The 22657-nt window shown below is 40.4% G+C and overlaps 2 protein-coding genes across 2 annotated transcripts; one reads left to right on the top strand and one right to left on the bottom strand.

The window, feature by feature from the left end:
- Positions 1 to 21: 21 nt before the first annotated feature.
- Positions 22 to 21233, top strand: cdc73 (cell division cycle 73, Paf1/RNA polymerase II complex component, homolog (S. cerevisiae)). Its single transcript, XM_086172501.1, has 17 exons — positions 22 to 188; positions 730 to 835; positions 986 to 1055; positions 1171 to 1233; positions 1395 to 1447; positions 1977 to 2065; positions 2167 to 2380; positions 4997 to 5095; positions 5397 to 5475; positions 8435 to 8499; positions 15161 to 15218; positions 16941 to 16976; positions 17331 to 17418; positions 18120 to 18281; positions 19166 to 19266; positions 20195 to 20336; positions 20490 to 21233. Exons 1-17 carry the CDS (start codon positions 58 to 60, stop codon positions 20524 to 20526), a joined length of 1593 nt encoding a protein of 530 aa, XP_086028627.1. The 5' UTR covers positions 22 to 57; the 3' UTR covers positions 20527 to 21233.
- Positions 9086 to 10665, bottom strand: LOC147219160 (beta-1,3-galactosyltransferase 2-like). Its single transcript, XM_086172502.1, has one exon. The coding sequence runs from the start codon at positions 10512 to 10514 to the stop codon at positions 9243 to 9245; it is 1272 nt and encodes a 423-aa protein (XP_086028628.1). The 5' UTR covers positions 10515 to 10665; the 3' UTR covers positions 9086 to 9242.
- Positions 21234 to 22657: the final 1424 nt, after the last annotated feature.

Raw genomic sequence — 22657 nt, 5'->3', positions numbered from 1 at the left:
CATCGTGTTGATAACCGGGGGCCTTGTGAGCGCACTTCTATACCAAGACAAGGGAAGATGGCGGATGTGTTGAGTGTTCTTCGTCAGTATAACATCCAGAAAAAAGAAATCGTCGCTAAAGGAGATGAAGTGATATTCGGAGAGTTCTCCTGGCCGAAAAATGTCAAAACCAACTACATAATCTGGGGGTATGTCAGCGCAAAATAGAACTGCTAATCGACTCTGCGGGCCTGCGGCTGTAGCTCATCTGTGCCTTGTGCTGCTGGTAATGAAGGGAAGCTTGTTAGCTACGCGATGCTAACCCAACTCTACGACTCGTATTTTAAACTTAAAACACGGTGCGGCTAGCTTTATTCTCCGTTTCGGAATTTTTCCAGGGCGACAGCACCCACTGTGCAAGTCCTCGCGGTATAGCTTTGCTTTTGGTGAACTGGAAATTTGTTTACGAAAATTTCAAAATAAACTTAACATTAGTGATATGATGCGATGCTATCTCATTAGCGACGTTATCCGGCGCTGAGTTGTTTCCCTTGTAGCCCAGAAAATCAACTATTACTTGTTAGGAACTACAAACCACTTAAAAGTTAAACCAGTACTAATCTAGTTTGTTTACGGGATAATAGAAGCAGTTTTAAAGTTATTAGTGTAATTATGCTTCGTTGCTGTGATTAGGATAAAAAAGGTAATAATAATAAACTTGTCTGTATTCGCTGTTTGTTTATTTTCTAGAACTGGTAAAGAGGGCCAGCCCAAAGAGTATTATACCTTGGACTCGATTTTGTTCTTGCTCAACAATGTGCATCTCCCACATCCGTCCTATGTGCGAAGAGCTGCAGTAAGTGACCAACATATCAGATGAAGTCAACGGTGTCCTCGTAGTTCTTCACTGAAAGTTTTTGCACTTTTAAATCTATGCAGAACATCTTTAGTGTTTGACAGCAGTGGCTGTCACACTTCACTTTTTTTTTTCTGTGTTTGTATCTAGACAGAGAACATCCCTGTTGTCAGACGACCCGATCGAAAGGGTTTGCTGTCGTATCTCAATGGCGACAGCTGTGAGTTGATTTGTGCTGTGTAATGATTTAAAACTCACTAGAAATCTGCTTGCATGCATTTAACTGTTAAAGCTTTTCAGGTAGCAATAATAATACAATTTTTGTCTGTTCTTAGCAACATCGACCAGTATTGACAGAAGTGCACCTATAGAAATAGGTTTGCAAAGGCCAACACAAGGTAGGTTTGCACTTTCATAAATGCATTTTTAAGAGTTAGTTACATCAAGTTGTGATGTACTTCTTTGCTCCTTCGCTGCTCTCTGTAACTGGATGATACAGTCAAGTCTATATAACCTAATTGGCAAGCCTGCAGTAATACACTGATCTTTTCTCTGCTAGTCAAAAGAGCAGCGGATGAGGTGTCTTCTGAAGCCAAAAAACCAAGGATTGAGGTAAACTCAACATGGCCCATCCTCCACTAACTACCCTTTTAAATATTAATTTAAAGCCAAAATTATTAAAACTTGATGCTAAAATGTACTCTGGTTGTCTCAGACATCATACACCCATGTGGCCTATTTTACTGGCATAGAATTCATGCCGAATGAAGTTGAGCTTTGAGACCACCTGATGCTTTAGAGCTTATAGTTGAACTTTAAGTGTATCAAAGGATCAACAAAAAAAGGCTGTCTATTTACCAATACACACCTCATAATCTCTGACATGGAATGGAGATTCATAGATAATCTTAAAAAAACAAAGTTTTTTGTTCTATATTGCTTCAGCATTTGTAAGATTTTAGACTAATATGTAGAATCTGTAACTTATCAAACACCAAGCATTGGATGGGGCCACAAACTAGGTAATATAACTTACCAATCGCTATACAGTATTTTGCAAAGGCTTTGCTAAATTAATAAAATTTAAGTATGTAGTGCTTTCATTTTATTTTGATAATGATGAGTTTGCTTTCATCCTCAGGATGAAGAACGAGTTCGTCTGGACAAGGAACGCCTGGCTGCCCGCCTGGAGGGTCACAAAGAGGGCATCGTGCAAACTGACCAGATTAGGTATGATTGCATTTATTCTGTGTGGCGTTAAGTCTGCATATAAACACCTGCAGCTTCTTTAATGCTAATTCAGCAAATTCACTTGCCTCTTGCTCATCCAGATCCCTGTCTGAGGCCATGTCTGTGGAGAAAATTGCAGCCATTAAAGCCAAGATTATGGCAAAGAAACGCTCCACCATCAAAACAGACCTGGATGATGACATCACCCTCAAACAGAGAAGTTTTGTGGATGCCGAGTGGGATGTCACCAGAGACATTGTCAGCAGAGAGAGAGTGTGGAGGACAAGGACAACCATTCTCCAGAGCACTGGAAAGGTTAGGATTCACTATAAACGAATTTGCCAACTATTATTTTCCTAAGCCTCAGGCATACTCACTGCTCTCTTCCTTTTATTCACAGTGTTTTGGTTATAAAAGGCAGAAAAAAAAGTTTTCTTTGTCCGGAATTGTTGCACAGGGCTTAATACGATTAATTACATGAGCAACATTAGACCAATTAGATTCTGAATACCATTTTTATAATAGTCCTTTGTTTTGCTAAGAAAGTAAATCTGGTTTGTATTTGTTTTTAAAATTACAATGTCCTGTCCCAATTACATCATATTCTTGAGCCCTTATTTACCTTTTCTTGAAGAAAGCTAACTTACGAGAGGTAAAAGTTTAGGTCTCTACAGCACAAACGGTTTGGAGGAGATAATGAAGTATTAATAAAGGGATCATAGCGAAGGTGCAAACTTCCGTTTAAAACTTGAAATGAAATCTCAGTGTTTGTCATTTGTTATCATTTGTGTATCTCCAAATGTTTGGTTTTGTTCCTTATGAAACGGACATTCCAGAATCTGTTACATTGGGGGAAACATTTAACCATGACCGGGTGAATAATACCTTGTCAAAATGTTTTTGACCACACAGAAATGCAGTATTTCACAATCGAGTCTTTTCAATTCCCCATGCCTCAGTAATCCTCCCCCGGGCAGCACATAGGGACATCGTATGTTCATGAAAGCAGAATTCTTAACTGAAATGTGAATGGTTTTCCAAAGTCCCCTGTGTGAAAGTTTCACCCACCTGGCATTCTGTCCTCATTTATTCATTTTTTTTTTTAAACTCAGACTCTTCACAGGTCAGGCTTTTGGCAGTAGTTTTATAATGGATAGCACAAGCAAAAACAAGGAGCAGATGCTATGGGAATTATTTGGCAGATAAAGCATCACTGTGCTAGGGAAAAGAAGATAGAAGTTGATATTGCAGAAGGTTGGTTTCTCATAATTACATTTATGAGAAAGTAGGAACTCATTTATTTTTAATTATTATAGTCAAAACCAGATACAACCAACAAGGCAATTAACCAAAGTGATGGAATTTGCCGTCTTTACTAGCAGAAAGTTAAACTGATGGCAACTAATTGGGAAGAAAAATGATCAAGGTGCATAACCCACTGCAGCTTTGGAGTTTGGGGATAGAACCAAAGAAATGTCAGGCCAACATTTTACCTTGCCTGCAAGGTGTTTTTTTTTCTGGCCCAGAAGTATAGTTATTTTAGAGTTATGAAATGCCATGCAGTTGATAATCCTTCAGAGGCAGTGAATACTAAAAAAAAAATTCGAAAAAAAAGGTTACGCTCAATATACCAATACGTTAGGAGAGCTTTCAGGGACAGTGCAAATTTGAAATGAAATCTGAAGCGCATCAAAGCATATTTGTTGCTCCCAGGCATTGGTTTACAAAAGTAAGTGAAGTAGTTACCCCTGAAGTTGCTCGCCTCTGGTTTATAACCTCTGTTTGTATTTTTTCACAAGTTGTAGTCTGTTTGTTGTTATTTATCATATGCTCAGTTCAATGAAAAACCATGTTAAATTAGTTTGCCCGTATAGTTCCCACTCAATGCTGCCAAGGCCAAATAAAGTGATGAGTGTCAGTCTGCGGGGGATTTAAATTTGGATTGAGCCTCAATCTTGATATTCATGCTTTAGAAAGAAACAATCGAAATTTGTGGCAAAATGAAAGTTATCATTAGATGGCAACAAAAGTACAATATTGTTCCTGGGTTTTCCTCTGTAAACCCTTTCATTATTAGAACCCAGCTCTTGGTTGTACTTTTACTTTAAGACAATGTTTCAGTTTTTGGAATCTTGCTGTTTGGATGTATGTACATTTTATCAAGAGTCTTGAATCCCTCTCAGCTAATTTCAATAATAGCCAGTCCTCTGCTGGCTCCTTGTACAGTGTTCTATACAAGTATCCACAGTAGACTGTTTGAATTATTATTTTTTTGCAAATTATGTGTTGTATTAATAGGATATCAAACATGAACTGTTCTATAAGACTCTAAGAGGTTTTGGGCTTGGCCCTAACACTTCAGTTTCATATTGAACCTTGCAGGCCTATTTTTTTCTCATGGCACATTTCCTTGCTCATGTACACAACATGAGCAAAAAAAATTAAAGATGATTCCCAACCTCACATACATGATTTTTTGACTAGCATGTTTGCATTAGCGTGTGTTTGGTAAGGGATAGTACCACTCTTCGTCTCACCTTTATTCCCTCTCTCACCCATAGATGGCATTGTTGTTACATATAACATTTAGTTGTCCATTGAAACAATTAGTAAGATTTTCAGCTCTCTTGAGGTTTTTGTCAGTCTGAACACTTGAATTCTCCAAAAATCTATGTTAATTGTGAATGAGGAAAGAAATGAGCAAAGATATAAACAATTCACTTGCAAAAAGTTTGCCTAAAAAATGGAAATTAGCTCATCCTGGAGAGTCACCAATTTATTGGCATTCTTGTGAAACATTTTTCTTTTCGTACAATACGAAGACGTTTGTCAATATTAGAGGAAAAGGAGCTGTTGTATGTGGGGCCTGTGAATGTGTACATTCTAGACCTTGCTAGTCATTAAATACACACCCATATTTCTCTTCTGCAGAACTTCTCCAAGAATATCTTTGCCATCCTTCAGTCGGTGAAAGCGAGAGAAGAAGGGCGAGCTCCAGAGCAAAGACCAGCACAGAACACCACTCAAGTGGTGAGAATATCATTCACTTGTCCCATAATGCCCGGGTTATACTCCCCTTTCTTCACATTTCATGTAGTCATGTGGAACCCCTTGACGATAAATGGCGTCCACAGTGGGCAAAGTTTCACGATTGGATTTATTCATCTCACTCTGAGATTGAAAAAGGATCTGATGCTGACTTTAGCACCTTCTGTGCCAAATACAGCTGGGAAAAATAATAGAAAAATAATTAAAGCGGGTTTTGTATTTGTACTGTGTCTGTGTTTTGCAGTATTGACTTACTTTTTGTATGATTTCATTTCATCTCCAGGACCCATCCCTAAGGAACAAGCAGCCGGTCCCAGCTGCCTACAACAGATACGATCAGGAGCGATTCAAGGGAAAAGAGGGTGAGTTTAATTTGTCCCTCTGTTGATTGCTGATTAGCGTAAAGGTTATTTGTGACCCCTAAAAGAAAAGACATCCTTGTGTTTGACTTTGGCTCTTTAGGTTTAAAATATTGACATCTGGTTCTAGTACCTTAGAATCCAATACTTAAGGCAACACCATTTATTGACTATCAAGCATTCATTTTTTTAATTTAACCATATCAAAGCTCTGATATTTTGAAGGTAACATCGTTTCGCTGCAATATCAGGCTCTGGATCTTTAGGTATACATGAATTACTGTGCCTTGAGCCCAATAGATGACTGGCTTTCTTAATTTTCGATCCGAGCAATTTGGTAAAAAATTAATGTCTCTGATCATAATATACAGTATGTATATGTTAAATGGTAATATACTTTTTTTTTCCCTCATATACCGACCAACTTTTGTGAGATCTTGCAAAACTGTTCATGTTAAGAACAATGTTCCTCCACGTTATCCATGGTCAGAGTTGAAAGACGGCAGACAAAAAAATGGAGTGGGAGAAGTGTATGGAGTTTTATTTTGACCTGGGCCTGAAATACCATTATGTTAAACCAGTGCTTGGTAGTAGACACGGGTTCGATATTAGTGAGAGACATCTAAAAACCTTCTTCAGCGAGAGAGGACTTTCTCGTTGCAAAGCTTATTTGGATCTTGGGGTCCTGGTTGATTTAATTAAGAACCAACTGCAATACTCTAGACAGCCTCACTGTCTAGACGGATGTATGGGAAATACAGAGAATATGGACTACGGGTGAGGAAAGAGGATGTGAGATTGACATTAACATAACTGGATCAGAGAGGAGTCTCAATGAGGGAAGCAAGACTCTTAAGATGATGGAGGGAACTCCCCAAAGGGCTGAACTTTATCTGGAACTTGGATGGTTAGAGCATAATGATATTAGCTTACCTTAAACTCTGTGTTGCTACAGTACATGATTGAATAAATTTTAAGCCAGCCTTGTCTCTCTTCTCCCGCATCATGTCCTCATTTGGGATGTCTTAAGAACTTTGGTCTCATTGTGACGGAAATACTCCGAATCATCCTCCATGACTTCCTTTTTACAAGCAGTGAACACAACTAATCAACATTGGCAAATAAAACTCAACAAACCTCTGCCACTCGATTGTCTTTTCTGTTGAGTTTCTGCTCCGACCACAGTTAAATGACCCAGGAGACCAATTCGCTTAAAGTAAACAGTTTTGTGAGATCTTGAATTTTTTTTTTTTTTTTTAAATAAACCCTCCAACATTTTTCCTGGTCTTCTATGTGATTCATCAGATTATATAATTCTCAGTGATTTTCAGGTAAATAATTCAAATTAGGGAAAAGGGAATTAATAGTTTTGCATCAAACATTGTGTTTACAAAGTCCATGGTACATTACTTGGCCGCATGGTGGCGCAGTTGTCAAATTGTGTCAAACTGCCTCACAAAGGACCCTGGTTCGATTTCAATAGGGGATCTTTCTGTGTGGAGTTTGTCTCCCCGTGTCTGTGATTTTCTTCTAGGTTCCTGGGTTTCCTCCCATAGTGCAAAAATATGCAGTGGGTGGAAAAATTGCCCTGATGTGTGAATGATAGGATGTCTGTCTATATGTGGCCCTGTGACTGACCGGTGAGCAGTCCAGAGTGTACCCCGATGCTCGCCCAATGGCAGCTGAGCTCCAGCTTCCCCCGTGACCCCAAGTGGGATAAGTGGTAGATAACGGTTTGACGAATAATACATCACAGGTAACTAATGTTTGAGATGCTTTTTTTCTAATACAGTATCCCACTAAAACATTTAACAGATTTTGTTTTTCCCCCTCTCTGACACTAAATTCTTCAACACCAAGGTCTCAGTCAGACAATACGATGGGGGAATTGGAACCATGACATCAATGTCCAGGTGTTGGGCCAGTGGTCTTTCCAAATTGAAAGAATGGGCATGTTCTTGTTCATGATTCCCTTCTTTGAGCACATTACAGTGCAAGAGTCCCTTCAACTAGCTCGGCCCAATAAACAGCAGCATATGGCTTCAATAGTGGCAACTCAAGATTTTATAATACACAATATAACATAAGACATAAATTCGGGCAGCATGGTGGCGCAGTGGTTAGCGCTTCGGCCTCATAGCAAAAATGACTCTTGTTTAATTAAGGGGGCCACAAGGTGTGGAGTTTCCATGTTCTCCCACTTTCTGAGTGGGTTTTCTCCATGTCCTCAGTCCAAGACATGCAGCGGGGTTGTCGGTCTTTGTATGTGACCCTGCGATTGACTTGTGACTAGTCCAGGGTATATCCTGCCTCTTGCCCGATGACAGCTGGGATAGACCACAGCATCCCCCGCAACCCTGAGTGCAGGATAAGCGGTAGAAGATGGATGGATGGATAAAACATAAATTTCTTCCTTACCATGTACATATGCAAGAATTGCTTAAAAAGCTTGTTTATCAAATAGATCATGTCCCATGGGAAATGTTTTGGGTAAACAAAATCACAGTACAATCTTAAAATGGAAAAACAAGTCGAGCAATCGATTTGCAGAATTGCAACTCTGCAAGCAATTAACTTTCATGCACCTGCCACACTGAATAACATTGTAAGAACAGGGCAGACAGGAAAAATGCAGGGTACCCCTTGCAAGTACAGTGAGTTCAACGAGATTTTGTGTCTGTGAAGGATCTCATCAGGTCATCGTCTGTCATAAAATCTAGTTGTGTCATTTGAACCGAAGAAGCCTTCGGACAAGAGGTGAAATGTTCTCAAGAAAGTAAACAAAGTCCAATTGCCACAATAACGAATGACCAAGATTGAACAGGGATAATTGAAAATCCCATAAATGCAGGAAGAGCAATATAACCTTTCTGGCAAATGTTGATTTGAAGAGTGCACAGTTTGAAATTTTCTTTTTCCCCTCTCCGTCATCATCACCAACCCACCTTGTTTCCCCCCTTAGAAACGGAGGGTTTCAAGATCGACACCATGGGAACCTACCACGGCATGACGCTGAAGTCTGTGACGGTAGGAGGAAAACATTTAGTTCTTTGTTTCAGTTAGGGAAGCCACTCTACAGTTGTTGTTATCTGATAAAGATATAGTTTTGGTATGAAACCCTGCTGGTGTTGCAAATTTTATTGACGTGGGATCAACATGAACAGAAAATAACATTTATTTACCAAACTGATCGCCTCAAACTGAACTTTCAAGCTTTGAAGCTTTCAAGCCAACCCCCTTTTTTATTTTTATTTTTTGACTCACCCCATGCTTCCTTCATATTCATTGCAATTTGGCATATTTTAAAATGTCATTTCCATCAATTTTAGTTTTCTCATTTTAAATTTTTGAAGTATTATGAAAATTTCAGCCCTTCCCTGCAATAACATAAATTACCTGCTTATCACATTTCCTTTTTTTTTACAAACATCTTGTCTGTCATTTTATACTCATTTACAAGAGTAATACTGCACAAGATGTGTGATGTTATTGGAATGGGAAACACTAAAACAGTATTTACTGTTTTGTAACGTAAAACCCTGTACACAAACTTCTCACATTGACTCAGAATCTTTAACACTGTCTATGTTGTACAAAGTTAGCAAGGCATCTCCACAATGCTGCATCAGTTTCTCACAGGACAGTGATTCTGCAGATAATGTGTCCGTATTGCATTCCATTGGCTTGGGTATTACACACTTCATGTCCAGTTAGGGGGGAAAAAAAAAGTGTACCGAGATAGAAATCGTGTTTTTTCGACTAACTTTCAATTACTTTGGTTGTCGGCCCCGAGTTATTCTACTGGAGTGTGTTCTTCCTGCTCTCTCTTTCAGCGTGCTCATGCAGGCATTGTGTTTGTTGCTCTGCAGATGATGCCAGTATTTAAGCAGTTCATTGGGGTGAAAGCCGTGTGACGTTATGAGATGGCTATACTTGCAGCTCGAATAAGACACCCGCCAGTGGTTAAAAAGGAAGCCGTTTGGTGGGGGAGTGGGCTCAATTCGGAGTTTAGCCAGACATATTCCCACATACACGTCTTCCAGATGCAGACGGTTGATACTTAGAGAAGCTCTATAAATTTTGCCCGCCAAGTCTCCGGAGAATACATATCCAGTCCCAGAGCAGAATGTGGGATACTTTTCACTTGGGTACACTTCAGGCGGCATGTACCACTTGCTGTTCTTATTTCGGTTGGGTGCGAAGCCTCTCATATTGTTGCCTGTAAAATAGTTCCTCTTGGGCTTCAGCTCAGGCCTGAGAAGCTTTTGGATGAGGTACTCTGTGTTGACAAACATGTCGCTGTCCGTCTTCATGACATAACTAACCTGTGGGCAGTGCAGTGCTACCCAGTTCATCCCCATGAGTGTCTTTAAAGTCAGGTTTTTATAGGAATCTAAAAAGTCCTGCTGAATAATATCGCGATGCCTCCGGCTCTCTGCTTCAACCATCCTTTGCTGTAAAGTTCCCAGCTCCCCCTCAGTTTTCCCCAGCAGAAACATCCGGTGCAATCCCAAATCTGGAGTCACACTCTCATTCCCCCAAGTCTGCCTGATTGCATTTCTTGCCTCCACCTGGCGAGCCTCTGTGGCTATCAGCAAAACCAGAAATGGTGCCGGACCACTTCTTGCACATTTGTCTGGCTCACTAATGAGATACGGAAATGGCCCAGGTCTGATTGTGGTACTAAGATTGCCCTGCAAACTTTGGCTAGTGTTGGCTGCCAAAGAGCTCTGGAAGACCATGTCTCCCTGAGAAGAGGACACACCGTCTTTCTCATGGGAGCTATTGTTAGCTTCAGCCTTGATAGTTGGCTGTGGAACAATCACAAACCTCCACAATGAATGTTTAGAAGTCATGTTCCACCTCGTTTTGGTATGAAATCCACCGCCTCCGTACACAACAGGGTGGCCCTTCCACCATGGCAAACCGGTGAGTCTGGGCAGCCAAACCTGGTAAACCAAAAAGATCAGCACTCCCAGCAGCGAGAGAAGGTAGAGAAATTTCGCTGTGTGTGCACAGCAATGGCGTCGTCTCCACTGCATGGTTGTGGCTGCCCTGGAGTCCTGACAATTGTTGGATTGTGAAACTTCCCCTCAGAAGTTTCTGACCAATTCTCGATCTCTGCCAGTGTATTATAGGAGCTACCTGGAGCTACTTGATCAAAATGTTGACCAAGGGCTTATTCGGTATATTTGTCTTTTTTGTCCTTGTGAATCACTTTGTTATCTGACTATCCAGCTGTGAGATCCTCATCTGCATGAATGATGCAATATCCAGTTATAGCCTGGGAAAGAGAAAAAGATTTGTTTCATTTGGGTTAATACGTTTTTGTATATCACACCTAATATTTACCAATATACACAACTGAGATTGACACTCTATTTAATTCTCAAAATGTTAATACCATGAATGAAGAAAAACCTTGCACTGTATAGGACTTCAGTGCATTACAATTTACATCGTGTGTGCGTGTGTGTGTGTGTGTATGTGTTATATAATCTGTATGTTATGCAGGCCTGACTAACAGATTACTTTATGGCTTACTGTTAATTCCTTGTTTCTCTATTTGACAGTGAGAATACTTTGTATTAATATTGGTTAAACCAATATTCTTGATTACTTATAAAACAAAAATGAGGTGAACTATTCTCTAATTTTTGTTGTAGATGAGACTCCATTGGGAGTATGACTAGTGATCTTACACGGTTATGGATAAATGCACCATGAAATTACTGTTAGTTTGTTGTTTGTTTTTCTACAAATGGGAAAAATGTCAGCCCACCCTGTCTGTAGAGGGGTTCAATCGCAAGCCGCCACAGGAGAAGCCAGGTGCAAACTAACGCACTTGACGCTATCCATTTAGGATTGGATCACTGTGTATACATGTTCAAGCCTCGGTCAGAAAACGGGGTCTGGAATAATACGACGAGTTAAATAGCAATATGTGATTGCTCAAAGAAAATTTGGTGAGACGCACATTGCCTCTCATAAAAGGGAAACTCGGTGTTTCCTTTTAGAAAGACACACCCATCAGGTCCTCTGATACACACGCAGTCAGATTTAATAACAGCCGTTTTACAGCTGGAATAAGTTCCTGCATGTATGTAGCATTGCATGCTTGTGATATGTGCATTATTCTTAAGCATTCACAATATAAGCTCACCCACTTGTGTAAACACTGCTGTCTCTCTGGGTTCCATTGTTTCTGTATCGCTGTACAGTGATCAACGTCTTGCATGCTGCTGTTCTTCCTGACAGAGAAAACAATAGCGGCCCCCTTCCAATGCTTATTTACCCTTATCTTCCTGTGCAGGCGCAGCCCCTGCCTGTGTATGCGTGCGCTTGAGCAGAACATGTGTCGAAGCCCCAGCGTTGCGGTTTCTCCATCTTCTTGGCGCAATGTCCCCAGAGGCTTGATGCTAACAGTGCTGCTGCTGCTGCTGCCTCTGGCAGAAGGGAAAAGAGTCAGTAGTTGAAAGTTAGCTGCAGCCGAGGATCCTTTCAGTGTCCACGCTTGTCACGGTGTATACATCAAGCCATGAATAGATCGGGGTCATTCCTGAATGCACGAGCCGAACATCATGCCATTCCTCTTTTCTTCTCATTTTAGTCCTTTTCTCCCCCGCTCCTCTTCTTTAATTCAGATTGGTCTCACGTGAACTTCCTTTTGCTGCCATTTTTTTGGCTCCATTTCCCTCCTCTCGTCCGGTTCAGCATCTCTGCACGCTCAGCTCCGTGCCACGATTATGTTGTCTGTGAGAAGGCTGGAGGGGTGAAATCAGCGGGGGAGGAGGAAGATGAACAGGACGTGGGGCTGGGGCTCTGAGTTGTGTGTGTGCATGTGTATGCGCGCGTGCGCATGGTTTTATTTTTTTATTTTTTATACAAAAGGCAGCTCGAGGCTTGGTGGCTGTATGCTCTCCCACCACGTCACGCCGTCTCTGCTGCTGTTGCTGCCTGCTCTGTTAAAGGGGAGGGGGTTGGGCTCCTGACCTATTTGTATTCACGCCCTCTCTCCAGACAGAAGAATAAAGCATTATCTCAATTTGTTGGATCAAAATGGACACGGAAGACACCTCCACAATTCTTCTGTAGGTTCTTGATTATCTAATCAGGTCTTGCTTGGAGAACATGCTCTTTTTTTTTTTTTTTTTTTCTAAATTGTTTCTTGCCTGGCCATCATGGTGTATGATGATGAGCAGAACGGTGATAAATGTAACAAACATCATATTCAGTTGTCTGCAGCAGGTTTTCTTTTTCAAGCAAGGCTGCTTTCACACATTGTATAATTTAACGGTTTCTCCCATGGAGGCAACCGGATGAGGGATTGTTTTTGTTGCAAATGTGTGGTCATTGCAGGTCACACATTCCATTCAGATGCATTCAGTGTTCCAGATATACTCGACTGAACATTTTTTCTGACTTGAGTCAGCGCTTCATTCATTGTCCAAGGCACATGCTGGAGTCAATAAAGTCCTTCTTTAATCAATGCTCAGTTTTGCTTGGATCACTAAGACAATCCATATTCACCTCTCAAGGTGATGTCACTTAAAAATACACCATATTTATTTGTTTTGTAGGACAACAAAAAGTATCTATAATGTATCTAAGAGGTCAGACATAAAACAGTTTAGCTTGATTTTTTTTTTCTAACCAATGATACAAGTATAGACATTGAAAACAATAAAATTGAGATGGTGGCGAAAAATGTTCATGCTTTGAAAACCACACCGTGAAAGGAATGTCATGCCATGTCATGCTTGGATCTTGAGGAGTTAAGGGTTTGCTGTTGCTTGTCAAAATAACTCTTTAAAGGGCCAATTTTGTAGTTTTGGGAATGTCATTTTCTTAAGCAATAGATGTTTTAAGGCTAGATCAGGGTTGAAATCTTATTGAAATTAACTTATTGCACGTATTGACCCTGAAAGCTTTTAAATAATTGCCTATTAAAACACCATTAAACAATAAATAAATTACAAATCAGTTGCAACAATTTCTTATGGCTCTATCTACAGCATTTTCACAGTAATTTCTAATGAAAACATTTTTGACAGCCAAATAAGAATTTCCTTTAAAGAAAAACTCCAAATGCCTTGTGGTTGCAAGAAAAACATACAAAAAGGAAACCCATTACAGCTGTTTCCCACTTTCTGATGCTCTCTAGTCTAGGCCCGAACCTTGAACTGACAGAGCTCGTAAGTTCTTGTATATAATCAACATTAAATACAAAATGTCTTATGGCTCTATAAGCAACACATTCTCATCCCAACATGTCAACTGCCTGACGAAAGTTTCCCTCAGTGTCACTTACCAATACATTAGTTTCCCCCCCTTTTGTCACTTTTCGACAAACCTGGAGAAGCGTCAAATATTTTTTCCTAATTTTTCAACAACACATTCCCATGCGTCACATACCGACACAGTAGGCACCTCTTTCATGTCGGGTGTCGGGTCAGTGGAGGAATATGATTTCTCCTTTAGAACACAAATGTGCAAAATGCCAACCCCATTTTTAGTTTCGTTAGGTTTAGAGAGATATAAGTGTTGATGTAGACATGATGCTCCAGGTCTGTCAAAAAAAGATGAGAAAAGGGTTCCTAATGCGTTTGTACATGTGAAAAGAAGCCTTCAACATTCGTCAGGCGGTTGACGCATTGGGATGAGAATGGGCTGCTACAAGCAGCTTTTCCTGCGTAATTTCTTGCCTTATTGCTCACATTTTCTCCCGGATCCTGCCCACCAGTTAAATCTTTTGACCACACATTGTGGGAGCTCCATCTGTTGTCGGTCCCACAAGTTTATCTCAAGACAGGCCCATTTCATTTTCACTTCCACATACAGCTTCAAAGATATCCTTTTCCAAAATTGTGCCACGCATTGATCCTAACCCCAAAAGGTCCTCTGTTACGCACAGATCTGAGTCCATTCCATGGATAAAAGTCGACAGCTGCGCAGTATCAGAAGTGCCACTGTTCTCCCCGCGAACATATACTCCGCCTTCCACCTGTCATGAAAACCCCTGTTTTCAAAGTCCACCTTTCAGTTACCCATTTTTGTTGGAGAGGTAGCTGACAGTTGGCAACAGGTGACTCAGCAAGGCCAGCTGAGGTGGTGGCGCTTGCCAGCACTCAGTTGACGTGTCACAGCACTTGTAGTGTATTGTGGGACTTGTCGTATTAACATATAGGTGGGCCAGCTCTAGTAGTAATTGAATATTATCCTGCAAGCCAAAGTCAAACCCACTGTGGACTGGATTTGGCCCGCGAGCCTTGAGTTTGACCGACAGTCCGGAAATAGATCTTCTGAGACGCCCCCCCATAACAGCGACCACTGAATGCTTTGTGTTTCAAGTGGTCTCCAACATTAACTGAGTGTCAGCTTTCGAAAACAGCTCGCATTTGTTTTTGCATAACAGAAGTAGACTACTCCACAGAAGGACAAAGTGATGGCTATTTGATGGTTGATGGTCAAGGTCACCGTTTCATCTGAAAACCCTTTCTTTGTACCACTAAAATTGCACCGCTTATTTTTTCACTCTGTATTCTCATAAGTGATTACTTTTTTTTTTTTATATTATCAAAAATACAAAACTTCAAAAAGCTATTTCATGACACTTTTTTTTTCCCCAAAATTGTTATTCTCACAAAGTCCATTCATAACTAATCCTATCTAACTCCTAATTTTTCAGGAAGGGGCCTCTGCTCGAAAGGCCCAGACTCCTGTGCTGCAGCCTGTCCCCCGTCCAGGTTAGTTTTCCATCCAAAAAAACTGAAATTCTTACACACAAGTTAACCGTTTTCTGTTAAAAGTTGCACATTACAATGGCAGGACACTGGTAAAGACCTCATATACATGCAAGGGCCTTGATACATTTTATCCTCATACATGGCAGCACAAATTATACTGCTTGTTTTTTTTTTAACCAAAAGTTGAACTGAATGCAAGCTTTGAAATTTACACAAAGCTTTGAAAAATCTTCATGTACTATTTCAGTTATATTGTCTACATATGTAATAATTAATAGAGGAGGAAAAGTTTACAGAGCAGCCTACAGCTTTTACGTCAACTGTGTATTTGTTTTTCAAGATCCTTTCAATTACATAGTATAAAACAACATGTTTAGTTTTTTTCCCCATGATATGGCCTTTTATATTGGTTAATAGTAGTGTATTCTAGTAACAGGAGGCAATTAGATAAAGAAATCTTTAGGCGTTAGGATGTATTCAACACATTGACACTCCAGGTTTTCTTACTCCCACGCTGCAGTCTGTTAAGAAGAAACCAGAATGTACAGCTGCAAAATGTTAATGTCACACATGCAGGAAACAGCTCAGTGTAGAAATTTTGATGTGATCAGGTGGAGATGCCGTTCTTTTAACTGGATTATCGTTAGTATTTAAACTAATAAGAGACTGACTCTTTTTGTGACACACCTCAAATAAGATTATTCAACTTCTGGTAAGTGTATTCCATAGACCCTTGCCTTTTTCCTGTGTTAAGAGTCATTAATGTTCTCCCCGCCTTATATCTGTAACAAACTCCTTTACAAGTTTGGGAAAGCGGGAAAACCCCTTCTTAGATAACATTTGCCGCAGTGCACTCCAGACAAAGCGGCAGTTCTTTGGATTTTCACATTGAGGCCCCTTATTTTCTAAGTTCAGTTTCAAAGCGTAGCCTGCTTCTCATGATAAATTTCTGAGCTGTACTTGGGGTTTCAAAAAACTGCAGAAAGGTTTTGACCTGCCGTCGTTGCTCTCTGGAAGACCCCCTGCAAAATACATGAAAGCAGTTGTTGCTGCTAACCAGTCTTGTCGTGCTGGTGAGAAATTTGTGTGGTGATACTGCATACTGATTGTGTTGTCCACTTGTAAGTAATTTGAATCATACTCATATGGCATATTTGAGCCATTTCCTCCCCACAGGGAAAATAGGGGACTATTTAAAAATACATGTGAAAGGAGGCATGATTTCTGGATCTACTGTCTTCCTTGAAAGGGATTTTTTGTTCTGGGGAGAAGAAAGAATCACATGTTTCATTCCAAAGCAAAATGACTGACCCAAACTGATCCATTGTAGCATCTTCCTGTTCTCTGGAAAGCATGTTCAAAACAAAGCCGCTTCAGTGAGCAGCGAGCCGATGGTCCTGCGTTTGTCCGATAGATAAAGAGCAAAGATCAGCTTGACAGACAAAGATTGATCTGTATGAGAAGGAATGCAGCAGCTCACTACTTGAATGTTAATCAAAATCTGCTGCGCCTTCATAGGCGTGTGATTCTAGGCTCCTGAGTTTTTATCTTCTGTTTTAAATGGGTGCATCAGAGTTTGAATTATTCAATTCATAACTTCGGAATGATTTTTTTTTTTATTATTATTGTCTTGGTCATTCTAACCACCGTTGTCCACCTAATAGTAAAACCTGACAATCTTCTTGAAGGGTTATTTGTTCATAAAACCCTTCTCTTTTCTAGTGTCACAAGCTAGACCACCACCCAACCAGAAGAAAGGTAAGCCAGTCTTTTCCTGTTATCTGCGATGATCTAGAACACAGACGTATGCATCGGCATGTGCTCTGCATCAGCGCTATTAAATCCAGAGGATGATAAAATCAATTTAATATTATCACCATTAAAGCAAATCTAAAGTTTAATGTGAGACATTAATCAATAACTGACCAATTAAATCATTGTGAGATGGGGTTGTACACATTTTTGTCAGAGGACCTAATAAATGCACTATGTTCTATACCAACTGATATTTTTTAAGCATTAGTGCCCTGATTTCTCTATCATCTGCCTGCCTCCATTTGACTGAGGCTTCAACCTTTTTGCTCAAGACCTTTGCATTTCAACTATCCGCAGGATCACGGACACCCATCATCATCATCCCGGCTGCCACCACCTCGCTAATCACAATGCTAAACGCCAAGGACCTCCTGCAGGATCTCAAGTTAGTGTTTTAAGGTTTAAAGCAAAGGGCGCCCATTGATTCTCCCGGGCCATTGTTTCCTGCCTATCACAATAAAATGGCACTCAGCTCACTAGCACTTTAACACTGTCAACGCAGAGGCTCATAAAAATAACGCTCATTCCACTAGAATGCAATTTGGCATATCCTGCTGTACAAGCAAAAAAATGACTGCTTGCTGAACTGAAAATCTGGATTCTTATTCAGTGCCTCGTGTCGGCACCATTAGCCTGCACACCTCCCAGTAAAGCAGTATAGTTTCTCCTTTCTTTTTAATAAACTGAAATTGAATGTGTCAACGTGGCAAAAAAATGAAACTCGGATCTTGTCTAATTGAGTTAGAAATGCAACCTTTTTAACTGGAAAAAACATATATCAGGTTTGTAAAGTCTTAGACTGCCGGGTTTGAGTTTCGGCGGAGGGACTCCTGCTCATACCGAGGACTCGGTGTGTTTCGTTTCCTTATTTTAAATAACCACTTAAACTTCTTAGTAATCATTTTTTGACAGTGTGTTAGATTGTATATCGTCCAAAGACAAAAGGTGCTGTCAGCCACTGGTATTCATTGTAAGACTTTGATTTTGAACTAGAAAATGAGGTTCATTCAAGCAGAGTCAAAAAGAAGGTAAAACTGACTGAGGGACTTCTTATTTATGTATTATTTAATCGTTTTAATTCATCAGATTTATCACATCAGATGAGAAGAAGAAACAGGGCATCCAGCGGGACAACGAGGTCCTCCTTCAGAGGCGCAAGGACCAGATCCAACCTGGCGGCACCACGCTCGCCGTCACAGTGCCGTACCGCATAATCGACCAGCCACTTAAACTCGCCCCGCAGGACTGGTAGGAACTCGCTATTCTCACAGTACGCCATCAGGCTGATTTCAAATACATCTGAAAATGTTTTTTGCCGTCTAGTTTGAGTAAGCTCTCCGTTTTCTTGATCACTTTCATTGTGTTGTGAATCCGACGGGCTGAACAATACACTCGAAACCTGCATTTAGTCAAAAAAGAGAAGTGTTACACCCAGGAAGAGCAAGCATTCACCGTCCAGCCTGCCTGAAAGTGATCAGCCACTGATGTAGTCGTTCCAGTTTAACGATTATCAGGATCCAACCGGAGGGAAGATTTAGAAGTGTACACTTTTTAAGGATGTCATTAGAATGTTGGTCCACAATGCAGAAATCACACCGGAATTCAGATTTTGTCTGCTTTCGTTTCCTTTTTTTTTTTTTTTTTTCAAGTCACAATTTAATCTTGTTCACAACTCCATAAATCACTTCCTGTTGTTTTTGACAGTTAAGGGTGTGTGTTTCTAATGCGTATTTGAGTAAGGTCAGGACTTTGTCATTGCCTCGTGTTCTAAGAAGAGACTGTTGATGTTGAAATAAAAGCCTCTCTTTTGATTTTTCTGAAGAAATCATAAAAATATTTTTAAATCTGCTGAGCATACAGGGATTTGTGCAATTTCTTCTTTTTTATGGGATACCCTTCATATTTAGTCATTCCTTTCAAACTTTTGTCAAAGTTGTTTAAAACCAGTAAGGAGCTCTTCAGACTCCCCGAAGCTTCAGTCATGTAATGAAGGTTTAAACACAGACCCGTGTCAGGATGCCACATTTCATCTAAAACACTGCAGGAAGACGTCATGGTCAAGCTGGAAGTAGCTCGTTTTTTGTCTCTGTCACTGTCTCTTCGCAACAGTAAGCCGTCACTGTCGCTTGCAGGGATCGAGTGGTGGCCGTCTTCGTGCAGGGTCCCGCCTGGCAGTTCAAGGGCTGGCCGTGGCTGCTGCCCGACGGATCTCCGGTGGACATTTTTGCAAAAAGTCAGTCAAAGACCATCGACTTTGGAGTCTCACCCGACAGTGTGGTTTTGAGATGAGATGAGATGAGAACAACTTTATTTATCCCGAAGGAAATTGTTGTGCCAGAGTTTCAAGTAAAAAACATAACAGTAATAGATAATAGTAGAAAGGAGGAAGAATAAGAATACAACGAAATGAATTAGCGTTGAAATATTAATGAGCCCGGCCATAATTATGAGATGAGAACAACTTTATTAATCCCGAAGGAAATTGTTGTGCCAGAGTTTCAAGGAAAAAAAAAAAAAACATAACAGTAATAGATAATAGTTGAAAGGAGGAAGAATAAGAAATATAATGAAATATGAGTTGTCTTAACTGTTAGCAGTTTTGCGATTGTAGCCATAGATAAAATAACCACTTGACCTGTATTGGATTTATTTGTTGACATTTGACTCTGAAAATTAAGAGATACCTTTATGACAATACAACAAGCTTTTGTTATTTTTGTACGAAAATTACTTTACAACCTAATAAAAAATAAATAACTTTAGCCATCGTTGTACTATTAGCTGACCGGCCGGTGGCAGTCAGCAAGGCCAGCCCCTGGATGTCTTCACAGAACTGGCTTCTTCTTCTTTGACTTGTTTCACAGTATTTAGAATCTGTATTGGCGACATGCGCCTGTCATTTAACATTTGGTAAACCATAAAAGTTCATGAACACATGGAGGATTAAAACTAATGGAAATAACCTCATGTTAATGTTTTTTTTTTTTTAATTGTATTTTCTCATGATTATAAATGCGCCATGCAAGAGACTTTCCCCTGTATAACTGTCCCCGAGACAACGTACGCGTTCGATCTTATCTTTTGTACCCGGTAATCGCGTGCAAATCAGAAGTTAGAAATTCCATTTCAGTTATCATGAGCATGCGTTTGTGTCCCTCCAGTTCGAGCCTTTCATCTGAAGTATGACGAGGCCAAGACGGACCCTAACGTGCAGAAGTGGGACGTCACCGTCCTGGAGCTCAGCCGCCACAGGCGCCACCTGGACCGGCCGGTGTTCCTGCGCTTCTGGGAAACCCTCGACAGGTAGGAGCCTCTTTTTTTTCATGATTAAATGATTGCCAGCCGGAATTCAAAGAGAGGCTGATGAGATCTATGTAGATTTTCATGAAGTTCCACTTGATTTTTTGTCACAATTCCAAACGCTATTTTCTCCACCCTTTTTTCTTCCCTTTCCAGATACCTGGTGAAACACAAATCTCACCTCAGGTTTTAAGCTGCAGTCACAGCGTCCACGCCCTGGGAATCCGATCGGTTCTTCACCCCTCCAGCCCTCCTCGGCCTGCCTCGAGCCGCAACGACATCCCAGCAGACCCTCCTTCCAACACTACTCCGAGGACTCCTGATGCAATACGCTGGATATCGAAGATCAAGGCGATTTATGGTTTTGTTGTAGCTGTTTTCTAATGTTTTCATGTAGTGGAGCAAAAATACCAAAATTTGTTTTATATGTATATAAATCTATATATATAAAGGCAACATACTTTGGAAACCTCTTCTCCCTCTGGAGAGGAAGAAGAGGTTCACTCATTTTTTGAATTGGTACAAACAAAAGAGCCACTGAGTCGAGGAAGAGTGTAAAAGACTTGGTTGCTTTTCTTTCTTTCATTTCCCGGGGGGGGGATTTCGGGTGTTAATGTACATATATGATTTAATAACCAATCGGAGCCAAAGCTCTCTGCGTGGTGACGAGGACACAGGTAAATGTTTTGTTAATACTTTAGAAGAGGTGGTGGCACCAGGTCAATAAAACTCCCAGTGGAGCAGCTGAGATCCTGGGAGACACCTTTCGGTCATTCAATGACCTCCTTTATGTCTTCTTTTTTTTTTTCTTCTTTGTTGATGTCGTGATAGAGGAGAGAAATGATGGAAACCTGTTGCTTTAAGTCAACCCATGAAATAGACAATAAAGCTTCAAAGAAACCTGCCGCCTCTAAGATTATTCAGTTATGTTTTGTTTATTTACCAAATTCGAGACTGAACTAATAAAAGTCCCTTTAAATAAAAGGGATTCATTTCACTGGAGACTGTTTAATGTTAAAATTGAATGTTGCATTCAATTTTAGTCCCCTTATCTTACTTCTACATAGCTTCATTTTGCAATCATCAATGAGAGAATTTAAAAACTAAACCAGGGACGGTATTTGTAACCACTGGTTTGATGCTGAGCTTTCAAACTTGTGGCAATGAGCTCAAACAGGTTACAAAACCACCAAAAATTTCCGAGTGTGTGTGTGTCAGTAGGATGGGTCAAATTACAATTTGTCGCTAAAGTAAGTTGTTTGCTGAAGAGTTTCTGAAGAGTGAAATCCCCTTATGACTGGAACAGCATTGTTGACCCAGTTCCACAAGTCTAAGCCAAACACCATGATTTCTGGTGCATCAGAATATGTTTATTTTCATTTAAGGGACACAAGGGAACCACGTCTGCGTTGTCAAGGACGATGCAACCAAGAGCTGCATCAACAAAAGGGTGCCAAAACTGCCAAAATCATCACGCTGCTGCTTCCAAAACAAAACTCCCAAGTCCCTGCCTGTTGAAAGTCAGACTTCTCAATTTAAGGAAGTTAGGGGTGATTTTGTAGACTGCCCAGCAGTGGTTGCTTGGCAGTCTGCAGCCCTTTACCCATCACGCACTCAACAGAACAGTCACTTCACTTGGCCCGAGGCATAAATGCTGGTCTCTAAGTGTGTGTGTGTAAATGCCAAGGACAGATGACGAGAGTATATATTGTGCATTTTTCAAAATGTTCATCTCATAAGCGCACACAGTCACTCTATTCACTGCTCCCACACTGAGAAAAGCACTGTGAAGTCAGGATAAAACTTCCTGCACATGTGTGTTCGTCATGCGCATTTTGCCAGCTGCAAATGTAAAGCGGTCACAAATTTCTAACTGCAAAGGGCTAATTTGAAAAGTTAGGAAAAAGTATTTTGTGTTTAAAATAGATACTTGATGTTTGGTTGATGACATTACATGAGCAAATTGTTTGTCCACATTCATGCTGTTTAGGCGGGTAGCATCATCCAGGACTTTTTGCAGTACTTCAAAAAAGTATGTGATTCTCGATTAGAAACCTAGAGGTGATTTGAATATCTTCAAAACAATGGAAACAAACCTTAACACCTACACGGGCTCTGTTTTCCGCAGGTAGAACAGACCTCTGGTGTCAGAAAAGCACAATTAAAAAGACACCACGCATTCAGCCTGGCCTGCAAATATACCTTTATAAAACAATACAGAAAAAGGGGTCAACCGTCTGAGGTCAGGAAAACAAAACTGCTTAATTGATCCTTCTAGGTCTTCTCAATGGTTTCTTTTAACACATCTATTTCAATACGTCATT

Source organism: Fistularia commersonii, chromosome 25 (genome assembly GCF_037954325.1).
Source record: "Fistularia commersonii isolate RoL2024-O1a breed Wild chromosome 25, RoL_Fcom_v1.0, whole genome shotgun sequence".
In the NCBI taxonomy this organism is placed as follows: domain Eukaryota; kingdom Metazoa; phylum Chordata; class Actinopteri; order Syngnathiformes; family Fistulariidae; genus Fistularia; species Fistularia commersonii.
The sequence above is the reverse complement of the archived record's forward strand: the minus strand, read 5'-3'. Positions and strand labels throughout refer to the sequence as shown.

Bases quoted from the DNA above. Each gene is read 5' to 3' on its own strand.
- cdc73 (XM_086172501.1), top strand. From the start codon at position 58: ATGGCGGATGTGTTGAGTGTTCTTCGTCAGTATAACATCCAGAAAAAA. The intron at 1,448-1,976 runs GTAAACTCAACA...TTTCATCCTCAG, and splicing joins CCAAAAAACCAAGGATTGAG to GATGAAGAACGAGTTCGTCT. The intron at 8,500-15,160 runs GTAGGAGGAAAA...CTAATTTTTCAG, and splicing joins TGACGCTGAAGTCTGTGACG to GAAGGGGCCTCTGCTCGAAA.
- LOC147219160 (XM_086172502.1), bottom strand. From the start codon at position 10,514: ATGCAGTGGAGACGACGCCATTGCTGTGCACACACAGCGAAATTTCTC.